The 12,305-nt window shown below is 40.8% G+C and overlaps 1 protein-coding gene across 1 annotated transcript in view; it reads right to left on the minus strand.

Moving 5' to 3' along the window:
* Window positions 1-10,528, minus strand: part of DNAH14 (dynein axonemal heavy chain 14) — a 140,173-nt gene extending 129,645 nt beyond the window's left edge. Inside the window, exons 1-6 of the mRNA XM_059677837.1 lie at window positions 10,452-10,528; window positions 8,436-8,593; window positions 6,821-6,967; window positions 3,885-4,015; window positions 1,801-1,953; window positions 1,510-1,622 (exon numbers count right to left, since the gene is read on the minus strand). Coding sequence (XP_059533820.1) covers window positions 1,510-1,622; window positions 1,801-1,953; window positions 3,885-4,015; window positions 6,821-6,967; window positions 8,436-8,593; window positions 10,452-10,528 — 779 coding nt within the window. The remainder of the gene's footprint in view (window positions 1-1,509; window positions 1,623-1,800; window positions 1,954-3,884; window positions 4,016-6,820; window positions 6,968-8,435; window positions 8,594-10,451) is intronic.
* Window positions 10,529-12,305: the final 1,777 nt, after the last annotated feature.

The following is a 12,305-nucleotide window of genomic DNA, read 5'->3' on the forward strand; positions in this document are numbered from 1 at the left end:
AGTGCACGTCATAGCAACCAGCTGTTCCCGGTGGTCCCATCCTTAGGGTCAATTTGCATATTACCCTTTTATTATAAAGGACTAGGGGCCCGGTGCACGAAATTCGTGCACTGGGTGTGTGTGGGGGGGAGTGTCCCTCAGCCCAGCCTGCCCCCTCTCACATACTGGGAGCCCTCAGGCGTTGACCTCCATCACCCTCCAATCGCAGGATCGGCCCCTTGCCCAGGCCTGACGCCTCTGACAGAGGCGTAGACCCCCATCACCCTCTGATCACCTGATCGGCCCCTTGCAAGGCCTGACGCCTCCGCCAGAGGTGTCAGGCTTGGACAGGGGACCCCCATCTCCCCCCGATCACTGGCTCTGGCCCCCGCCCAGGCCTGAGGCCTCAGCCAGAGGAGTTGACCCTCATCACCCTCCGATCACCAATCACCAGATCGGCCCCTTGACCAGGCCTGAGACCTCCAGCAGAGGTGTCAGGCCTGGGCAGGGGACCCCCAGCTCCCTGTGGTTGCAGGCTCCACCCCTGCCCCTGCAGGAAGCCTCTGGCCTAGGTGTCCGGCCCGGGCAGCAGGGACCCGCAGCTGCAGCGGCCCCGCGATCGTGGGCTTCGCTTTAGGCCCAGGCAAGGGACCCCTAGCTCCCGGGACTGCCAGCTTCGACCGTGTCCAGCTCCCATCGCTGGCTCCACCCCTACTTCCTGCTACCACTGGCCAGGGCGGCAAAGGCGCCTGATTCTCCGATCATGGCTGGTGGGCAGGGCAAAGGCGGCCCCAGGGCCGCCTTTGCCCTGCCCCCCAGCTCTTAGCTCCCCCCTGGGTTTCTGATCACTGTCAGTGGCAGGGGGCTTCTTCCTGCTTTCCCTTTCGCCTCCCTGCATTGTGCCTACATATGCAAATTAACCGCCATCTTGTTGGCAGTTAACTGCCAATCTTAGTTGGCAGTTAACTGCCAATCATAGTTGGCAGTTAATTTGCATATAGCCCTGATTAGCCAATGAAAAGGGTATCGTCGTACGCCAATTACCATTTTTCTCTTTTATTAGTGTAGATAGTATTTCATCTTCATCTGACATTTTGCATATATGTGTGCTTTCATTATCTCTCACCCATTATAATCTAAGACCTCTGAGAGCTGGACAATTGTTTGGTTTGTTCAACAGCATCTACAATAATGCCTGGTTTGTAGCAGACTCAATTAATATTCATTTAATAAATAAAGGGATGAAAAACAAAAAGTAAATTAAGGTCATTACCGTCCATTTAAGTTACTTGACTTTAAAATATCTTTTTCTTACAATATTCATCCAAAAAGATAAAATTAAGAGTTGTAATACTTAAGTGGGTAAGCTTCCTTTATCTAAAAAAAAAAAAAATGTATAGACTTCTCCATTTCCTCTATAATTCCCCATAAATATGGCTTCACTATAGCAAAACCCAGACATCATCCAGCAGATTACTGTTTCAAAAGGATCACATTACAAACAATTGGGTTCCGTTTCATTCATCTCACCGAAAATTAGAAACGATCTTGAATTTTTGTAATATGTAGAAACATCTCCTTTCTATTAGCCATTCCAGAGTAGGTATGAGTTCTACATCTTCCACGACACCTATTTTGGTAACCTGCAGATAGAAGGCATGAAAGGACTTTATTTCTTTAAAATATATGAACTATCTTCAAGAAATGAAGAAAGCCTGTGTTTGTCTCAGAACCACTTATCTGTATAATTAAGCGTTTTCTCTCTCTGACCCCCACCGCCTCATCTATAGCCAAACTTGATTTTCTTTCGTTATATATTACCTTTGAAACGAATGAAGCAGTAACAGTCCAAAATTCTTTGCAATTTCTAGCTTTGTGGGCAGAGACCACCTGAAGATTGTATGGATTATAAAAGACGTTAGGGTCTTTCCGAGGAAGGCAATATACAAACTCGCCATCATCTTCCAAAGGTTTCTGAGGTTAAAAAAAAAGTTTTTTTCATTAACTTGACCAGATTAAGTAGTAAAATGGCTGGACCCATTACTCAGTAAACTGAAATGTCAATACAGATTAAAAATAATATTGAGAGAAAAGCTAACATAAAATTGTGTCTAATCAGAGTTCAACAAGATCAAGCTTAAGATTTAATTTTCATTCTTATAATGTGGTAAAAAAAAATTCATGAAAATTGATCTGTATGCTTACTCATGCCTGCTTATTTTTTAAAAAAATACATTTTTATTTATTGATTTACGAGAGTAAAGGAGAGAGATAGAAACATCAATGATGAGAGATGATCATTGATCAGCTGCCTCCTGCACGCCCCCTACTGGGGATTGAGCGTACAACCTGGACATGTGCCCTTGACCAGAATTAAACTTGGGACCCTTCAGTCCGCAGGCCGATGCTCTATCCACTGAGCCAAACCAGCCAGGGCCATGCATGTTTCTGAATCCAAAGAGCTCATACCTTTGCCAGGTATGTTGCACTTCCAGGAAATCTGTCTGCCAACACCAGGAGCCTTTTGAGCATATGAAATTTATCATTTCTTTTGATAATGATGATGGTTTAGTATAACCAACAGCTAATATTTGTCAAGCAATAAATAGTTAATGAGTAACAAGTGTTCTACATACGTATCTCTACAACCACAGAATATATATATATATATATATATATATATATATATATATATATATATATATATATATATATATATATAATTGATTTTTTTACAGAGAGGAAGGGAGAGGGATAGAGAGTTAGAAACATCGATGAGATAGAAACATCGACCAGCCGCCTCCTGCACACCTCCTACTGGGGATGTGCCTGCAACCAAGGTACGTGCCCTTGACTGGAATCGAACCTGGGACCTTTCAGTCCGCAGGCCGACGCTCTATCCACTGAGCCAAACCGGTTTGGCTACAACCACAAAATTTTTAACGTCTTAACGTTAATCTCTTAAATTGATCTTTTTAATCTCAGTAAACAGATGTATAAATTACTAGGTTGGGAAGTTGGGTAATTGGAGAAAAGTCACAAAGTCAGAGAGTGGCAAGGTAAGCATTGGAACATAAGGCTGACTCTGAGCTATTGCAATGTACTCTCGTCTCTCTCCCTCGTTCACTTGAGGGCCCGAGAAATCAGACATTCCCCGCTAAGAAAGTTTTTAAGTCAAATTTATTTACTTTAGCTTTGAAACTTCTGACTTTTATTGATAAGACTCTGTAAGAAAGTTTCATTTACGGGGGGTGGGAAGGGCCAGGGAGAGGTCAATGGGGGGAAAAGGAGACATATGTAATACTTTAAACAATAAAAAATTTAAATTAAAAAAAGTTCCATTTAGCCTTTTCTGGATAATTAACTTTTATTATAAAAGGGCTCTTAGTGTTCCTTATTCTAATTCAGTGAATGATGCCTTCAGAGGCTGCTGAACTGCTTAAACAGCTTCCAATGGCTGCAATTTTGAATTTCGCATCCAGCTTCCCACCAGGACTTCTTTTTAAAAATCACAAAAAGCTGATAAAAATGAAGTTAAGAGTCCGTTCCAATTTCAGGCAGATTGATTTTCTTACCCATTCCATTCTTTAAATAAGCAAAATGAAGTGATGCCAAATACTTTTTATAAGCATTCACCATGAAACGAGATTATGACTTGATATTAATATGATAATGATTCTAATCCTATATAATAAAAGCAAAGCATGCAAATTGTCCCCTCGACCGGGAGTTCGACCAGGGGGTGGGACCAGCGGGGGAAAGGGAGGAAGGCCCAGCCGCCAGGGACCCTACCAATGCACGAATTTCGTGCACTGGGCCTCTAGTGTAGTATAATGAATGATATCAAGATTAAGATACAGTTTCAAACATTAACTTTTATAGTACACAGTTGGATAAAATAATACCTTTACAGTAATCTTCTGAACTGTAGTTTCGGGATTCCCGTAATCCAACTTACAGTGCGGTAATTTTGTCTGCCACCCAAGCTTTCTTCTCAGCCTGAGGATATGTCTAATCACATTGTCATCCTCTGGTTCTGGTTGAGAATATTAAAACAAGATCCAATGTAAGTGCCAGTATGGGCATCGCTTCAGGGTATGTATACCAGTCCAAATTTTTCTACTTAGAAAACAAATTTCAATGGCAACTTATACTGGAAGTTTACACGGACGACACAATTGGAGGAGAAAATGTAGCTTAAGATTCAATTTTAACTGAAGCTGGAAAGAAGACGTAATATTTTTTTCCATTTGAGAAAGAGATCACCAAAGACCTAATGACACAGGTGACCAGCAAAAAGAGACACCAGCACAGACACACAGACAGAAGGATCGTCTTAACAGAGGCCTAAGCAGGGTGAGGGCAATGGGGTCAGCAGAGAAGGGATGGCTACGTAAGATACAGTTCATCCTCCTGAGACTACTCATCCCATTGACACCTTTCAGACCAAATCTTTCTTGCTCTCCTAGCAGCTGACGAAGCTCTTCTTGAAACGTTCACTTTTCTTGGCTTTTGTTCGCCAGGCCCTACAGGTTGCCCTCTTAGTCCTGAAACATCTTTTCTCGGGAAAACAGATCATGGGAGGAGCGTGCCAGACGCCACGCTGGCAAAACGGACAAGGCCCGTGAAGTCGTGGGAGATTTCTGTTCCTCCAGAAACCACAAGCACTGGCTGATCAAAACAACTCTCTCGCGAAGGATGCAACGCGATTTGGGCGATCGTATAAAAGAGTGTCAGGAATTTGGAAAGGCATCGCCTGTCAGAGTAAGTTCCCCTTTCAATTTTGTGCTCGAGGCATTGACTAGCCTGTGTCTTGTCAGTTGCTTAAACAGGGAAACACATTTAAAATAGTTAATTGAAAAGAAAGCCAGTTAACATTAGGTATAAAAGAGAGGAGGAAGAGGAATGGGAAACCGGTATAAGGAAATCGTACAAACTATGTACGCACGAGTAATATCACAGACTCGGATATAAAAGCATAGAAATCAAAGCAGTGTGGTGTTGGCATAGGAAAAGAAAAACAGCTATGACAATTTATACAATACAATCCAGTAAGCGAAAAAGTGGTATTTCAAACCAAAAGAGGAACTGGGAAATTGGTTAGCCATTTTAGAAAAACATGCAGCTATCTGTGTAAGCATACATAATTATTATAAGGTGGATTATAATTATATGTGAATTAGAAATCCATATATAGATGGGTTAGAGAAGTCAATGTAGAAAATAATAGAAATATTAGAAGAAAATATGGGAGACTATGTTTATAAACCTGGAATAGCAAAGGCTTCCTGAAAAAGAATCAAAATATGTTAAATAAAAAATGGGAAAATATCAACTGCTGGCAAGGGTATTCCTCTTATGCAATATTGTAAAGTAAAAATTAAATACATTCATTCTTGATGGTAATTTGGCAGATTTAATAGAGTTGATAAAGACTGCTGGGAAATGGAGCTGTCCAGAATCCTATATAATAAAAGGGTAATATGCAAATTGACCCTAATGGTGGAATGACTGGTCACTATGACATGCACTGACCACCAGGGGGCAGACACTCAACGCAGGAGCTGCCCCTTGGTGGTCAGTGTGCTCCCACAGAGGGAGCTCCACTCAGTCACAAGCTGGGCTGACAGCTTCGAGCGCAGCAGCCATGGCGGTGGCGGGAGCCTCTCCCGCCTCCTCAGCAGTGCTAAGGATGTCGGACTGCAGCTTAGCACCCGAGGGCTCCCGGGCTGCCAGAGGGATGTCTGACTGCCAGCTTAGGCCCGATCCCCCGGGGAGCGGGCCTAAGCTGGCAGGTGGACATCCCCCAAGGGGTCCCGGACTGTGAGAGGGTGCAGGCTGGGCTGAGGGACAACCCCCCCACACCGAGTGCACGAAGTTTCATGCACCAGGCCTCTAGTGTAATATAATCACAGGAGTGACAGCCCAGCATCACCTTTGCTTTATTCTATTGGTTGGAACCAGTCACAGGTCCTGCCCACATTAAGGGGAGGGGATTAGACAAGGGCATGGACACCACCACATCCATGCGGGTTTTGTGCTTAAAAACACATGGAGCCCGGGTAACGAGGGGCCCCAAAGTTCAAGCTTCAGTAACTTTATGATGAACGTGCCCTGGACCATGGCACTTCAAGTGAGAAGTCTTTCCTTTTCCTATAAAACCTAAAATATTAATACAAATAAGAATTTCCGGTAGAGAGAGAGCATAAACTGGAAAATGCTAGTGGAGAGAAATCTGTTTAAATGAATTACTTATTTGGGGATTTAAACTTTTTGTCAGACAAAGACGTAAGCCTATTAAATGTAGTAATTCCAGAAAGCGCCACTGAAAGTATAAAATAAAACCATCGAAGTTTATCTTATTTCTAATTCTATAATCATAACCTTCAGAGATTTGTCTTAAATAAAAACAGTGATTGAACAGTCTGCCAACTGTTTAATCTCTTGATATTTTAGGTTTTCAAAAAGATTGTAAATAATTGTTTAAGCAGCCAAACACAAAATGCAGTAAGACTGTTTCTTCTAAAAGCAGTGGTTCTCAACCTTCCTAATGCCACGACCCTTTAATACAGTTCATGTTGTGGTGACCCCCAATTTTATTGTTACAAATTGAACATCACTAAAGCATAGTGATTCATCACAAAAACAATATGTCATTATAGATGTGTTTTCAGATGGTCTTAGGCGACCCCTGTGAAAGGGTCGTTCTCCCCCCAAAGGGGTCACGACCCACAGGTTGAGAACCGCTGGTCTAAAATCATTGTGCAATAGACGTAAGCACACAAAACCGCAGCGTAACTTGAAAAAGTATCGAGTCTTCTAAACAAGGAATACCACGTACCTGTCCTATCATAGGACACAAGCCTTTTCTCCTTGGCTTTCGGAGAAGGACAAGTTTGATCCTTTTTTTCCTTTGATTTCTCTTTCTTTTTCTGGGGAACTGGTTTTGGAGCAACAACCTGTTGAGTTCTACTTTCTGGCAGATAATCTGAGAATCAAACCATTATTAATTGAATAACCACATAGTCACTCCACACACCAAGCAATACAGTTGATCGTTTTATCGTTAATGGATTTACACAAGCTCTGAGTCAAGACACCGTGGTTCCCAGCACAATTATGAGCTCTACCTCTGTCCTGCGGTTTACTCTGTAAGTTATCAGTCTGTTTTACTACACCCACCTTTGACATAAGGATTGTAGGGTGATGTAAAGATTAAATTGGTAAATATATCTAAAGCACACAGCAAGTGCTTTCTATGGTAAATGTTAGCATTTGATTTTATTATTACAAAAAATGTGAATCCTCATTACAGAACACATACCAAACCCCTTTTTAGTAGCTGTAATTTGGTAACTGAGCCCAGAAAAATGTTTAGATACAAGTTCAGAACAGTTACAGCGGGCCTTTTTCTCATTCCTCCTATGACTTACCTGATTGGTGGATTTTTAACATGAAGAAGAATGGGGGACTTATTGACAATAGGGTTTCTAAAAAGCAAATACATTTTTCTCCTCATTGACTTAACAAATGTTTATGTAGTGCAAGGCACTGAGCAACAATCAAGTAGGTGCTAAGACACAGAAATGACAAGCAAAACAAAATGAGTACAAATGAAACTAAGTTCTATTTCAGCCAATATTCCCAATTTGCGGGGAGGGGGTGGTGATGGGGTGGGGGTACGGGTGGGGGTGGAGAGAAAGGTGGCAACAGCCAGAAGGCACTGGGATTTAGGAGAATGTTGTCCTCAGGAAAAAAAAAAGATGATACTCGTGAAAGAGTGATGTGAACTGTAAATTGCTACAGGAATGTCACATGTTTTTGGTGGTGGCAGTGGTAACACTGTTATTTTTAATATTATGATCAGTATTTAGATTATGTTCCCTTTATATTTTTAAAATGTTTTTCTTGATTTTTGTTTGTTTGTTTTAGAGATAAAGTGAGAGGGATAGAGAGAGAAATATCAATGAGAATCATTGATCTGCTGCCTCTTGCACGCCCCCTACTGGGGATCGAGCCTGCAACCCCGGCCTGTGCCCTCACCAGGAATCAAACTGTGACCTCTTTTTTTTTTATTATTGATTTTTTACAGAGAGGAAGGGAGAGAGATAGAGAGCTAGAAACATCGATGAGAGAGACATCGATCAGCTGCCTCCTGCACATCTCCTACTGGGGATGTGCCGGCAACCCAGGTACATGCCCTTGACCGGAACCGAACCTGGGACCTTTCAGTCCGCAAGCCGACGCTCTATCCACTGAGCCAAACCTCTTGATTCTTAGAGCAACACAACCAGCTGGGTGATTATGTCCCCTTTAAAAAGGCAAGGTTTATATTGAAAGATATTGCTAATTGCTGCGACTAAAGAAATACGTAGTATTTATATGTATTTCACTTGTTATCTTGACTCAATGCTATAAAACTCCTTTTCATTTCCATAAAAGATAAGTCAACATACCTGGATAGTAATCATCTGGGTAAAAAACTTCTGTTTTTTCTGACTTCAAGGATGCAGGACATGGTCTACATGTCAATGTTTCGTTTTGTGTCATTGGAGCTGGTTGATTCTGCGATGGTGCGACATCTTGGTAATTCTGCTCTTCATAGTGAACAAATCTACGATGACAAGGAAAAGAAAATGCTATGTTTGACATTCTCTGTAACTTAAAAGCACACGTCTTTATTCTGTACTTTACAACACAGTATCTATCATTGCCAGCGATTTTTGATGGGTGCTTTCATAAGCAGGTCTGATGAGCCAATTCAAATGCTAAACAGGTCTAAGTGATGTTATCATAAATTTGTAAAGCTGGAAGGGACTTAAGAATCCTCACTCTTTGCCGATAGGTATGTGTTGTCTGTCTTGTTTGGGAAATATCTCCTTATTCCAAGGTAACTGCAAAATTCTCTTATATTTTTTCCTAACAGTTTTAAAGGTTAGCCTTTCCCCGGTCTTATAACTCATTCATAAGTTCTTAAATCCGTGATTTGTATTATGGTGACGGTCGGCTAATCTTTATCTCCTCCTCCAACTTTCTTTGAGTGTTTTGCCCTCTGCATAAAGAATTGTATGCCACTTGAAATGACCAACTATAAGCCAAACAGTACAACCTGGTAAGAATCCCATGCATTGCCAGTCAGATAACTTCAACTGCTCAAGCTTTAGCTTGAAGTTTATGGTTTCAAAAAAATTATTGAATTCTTATATGAATATAACTATTAAAGTTTTTCAAAAGAGATTCTCCTAACCTTAAATAATCATATATGAACTGACTTTCTTAAACTTATTTTAAAAATATATTTTTATTTATTTTAGAGAAGGGGAGAGGGAGGAGGAGGGAGAGAGACAGAGAAAGAGAAACACAATGATAAGAGAGAATCACGGATCGGCTGCCTCCTGCACGCCCCACACTGGGGATGGAGCCCACAACTCCGGCCTGTGCCCTGACTGGGGAATTGAATCGTGACCTCCTGGTTCCTAGGTCGACGCTCAACCTTTGAGCCAGGATGGCTGGGCCAAACAAGCTGACTTTTAGAAAATAATCATATGACATGTGAGTTTTAAAAGGTTGCCAGATGTGAAAGTCACAAATATATACATAGTTGTAATAAATTCATATACTTCCCATGAATGTGAATGTCTTGTAAGCAGCTGAAGGTATCTAAGCTTTTTGCATGTGAAAATGTGGTTAATGTGCTCATAGCTGGAGTAAGGAAACTACTATTGTTTTTTAAGTGGAACTGAATTGAAATATTTTATTCCCAGAAAAAGAAAGTTTTATTCAGTTCAGGTTGCACCCTCTAATTTCTTAAAGCTGACTGTTAGCTAATTAATTTTTCAGCCTTTCTTATTTTATCGTATGTTTTATGGCTATAAATTCTTCTCTCAAAACTAAAATAGCTATCTCACACAGTTTTTACATGTGTCGCATAGTTAATGCAGTAGGTAAAGGCCCTCCCCTTTTTTTCTTTCTTTTACTATATATTCAGCTCTAAGTTTTTCTAATTTCCTTTAGGGGGTAACTCCTTCCATCCATGAGTTATTCATAAAAGTATTTGTTATTTTTTCAGATAAGATGTTTCATTCCCAAAGGTATGGGAGTTTTCTACGTACCCTCTTTATAACGAATTCCTAATTTCTCCATCCGCTCTGAACTGCCATTTTCTACCCATATCCATACCCAGAACCAACAGCCTTGGCCTCCCTGGGATTTCTCAAATGTTGGTTAGTTTCTCCCATCCATCAACCTCGTTCTCTCTCTCTTGGCATGTCAAGGTGGGTCTGGGGGAAGGAGCCAGCAGCCAGTGTTAATCTGCCTATCTCAATAGGTCCCACCCTCCAAACTCAAAGAGTAAGGTTTTCCAAACTCGAATCCTTACCAACCCTCATATGGCCTTTACATTTTTTCATTGGAAGACTGACGTACTGCTAGATATATATTGTTAACATTTTAACAGTTATATCTTATTTTACCTTAATTTTTTGTTGCTTTGCCCCTCATTCGTGTCTTTACATATTGTTGTCAAATCAGCGGGTATATATGATGCCATGTTTTTTTCCGAATAAAACTATGAAGTCATAGGCTGTAAAAAAATTTAATGTCAAAGATGATTTCACCACTATGACTATAGGAATTCAAAACTGCACATAGAACCCTGGCAGGTGTCCCCAGTGGTTAGAGCATCAGCCTGCACACTGAAGGGTCATGGGTTCGATTTCTGGTCAAGGGCATGTCCCTGGGTTGCAGGTTCGACCCCTGGCCCCATTCAGGGCATGCGTGGGAAGCAACCAATTAATGCGTCTCTCTCACATCAATGCCTCTCTCCCCCTCTCTCCTTCCTCTTCAGCGGTTCTCAACCTGTGGGTCGCGACCATCGGAAAACACATATAGCATATCAGATATTTACATGATGATTCATAACAGTAGCAAAATGACAGTGATGAAGTAGCAACGAAAATAATTTTATGGTTGGGGGTCACCACAACATGAGGAACTGTATTAAAGGGTCGTGGCATTAGGAAGGTTGAGAACCACTGCATGTGGTCTCTACTGTCTGTCCTTGGTTTTCAGGGTTCTCTCCAGCGAGTCTTCAGTTGATTATTCATGGTGTTTTTTCTGTATTTTAGTTGTAATTGCAGTTTGGTCCTGGGAGCGTGTCAGTGTAGCATCCATTTACTCTGCCACCATTTTTAATCTTTCCACTTCTGGGAATTTATCGGAAGAAACCCCCAAACACTAATTTGCACCCCTATGTTTATGGCAGCGTTATTTACAATAGCCAAGCAGCCCAAGTGCCCATCAGTGGGTGAGTGGATCAAAAAGCTGTGGTGCATTTACACAATGGAATACTACTCAGCCACAAAAAAGGAGGAAATCTTACCTTAATAACAGCATGGATGGACCTGGAGTGTATTATGCTAAGTGAAACAAGCCAGTCAGAGAAAGACAAACACCACGCTTTCACTTATGTATGGAATAACGAACAAAATAAACTAACCAACAAAAGAAAAATATGCCAATAAAGAAAATAATAAGAGCATTAAGCTTACTTAAATATACAGTTAAGTCAAAACAAGCATGGATCAAAAAGAAAATAAAAGTAGACATTGCTCATTAGTTAGAACCATTCAACAATTACACCACCGAACCATTCGCTTATTCAAACTTGGATGCAGCTGTAGCAGTTTTTATTTTTTTTTATTTTTTTGTGGCAGTTTTTAGAACTTAGAAGAGTATTAAATGCATTTAGTACTTTAAAGACTGGGAAAAAAATATAAGTGTTCAATAAAGAAGCTAGAAACTGAACAAGCCCAAAAGAGGAGAAATGACTGTAACAGAAAACTATAATAAAGATCAATAAAACTAAAAGCTGGTGAAGGAAAAAAAGAAACGTTACTCAAAAGGCTCTCCCTGACCCCAATTAAGTGAAAGACACGGGCCCAACGACCTTCACAGGTGAGCGTCATCAAAGACGCCAAAGGCAGAAAAAAATCCTTAGGCAGACTTCCCGAAATAAAGTAAAGCTACTGAGCTCACGTATTGAAACTAAAGTAGCAAGGCTTCCCAAACCAGACAAGAACAGGACACGCACCAAAAAAATTCACAGATAATAACACTTCTGAACTTAAACGCAAACATCCTAAATAAAATATTAGTAAGTCATATCCAGCAATGTATGTTGATATATATGTATGTGTGTGCATGTGTGTGAAATATCTGTTTATCTAGCTATAGGTTGATTGATAGAGTTTATCCCATGAATGTTGGTACAATATCTATGAATGTTGCTAATGTAATTCTCTGTATTAACTTAAAAGTTGTGTCTG

Source organism: Myotis daubentonii, chromosome 20, assembly GCF_963259705.1.
Source record: "Myotis daubentonii chromosome 20, mMyoDau2.1, whole genome shotgun sequence".
NCBI lineage: Eukaryota > Metazoa > Chordata > Mammalia > Chiroptera > Vespertilionidae > Myotis > Myotis daubentonii.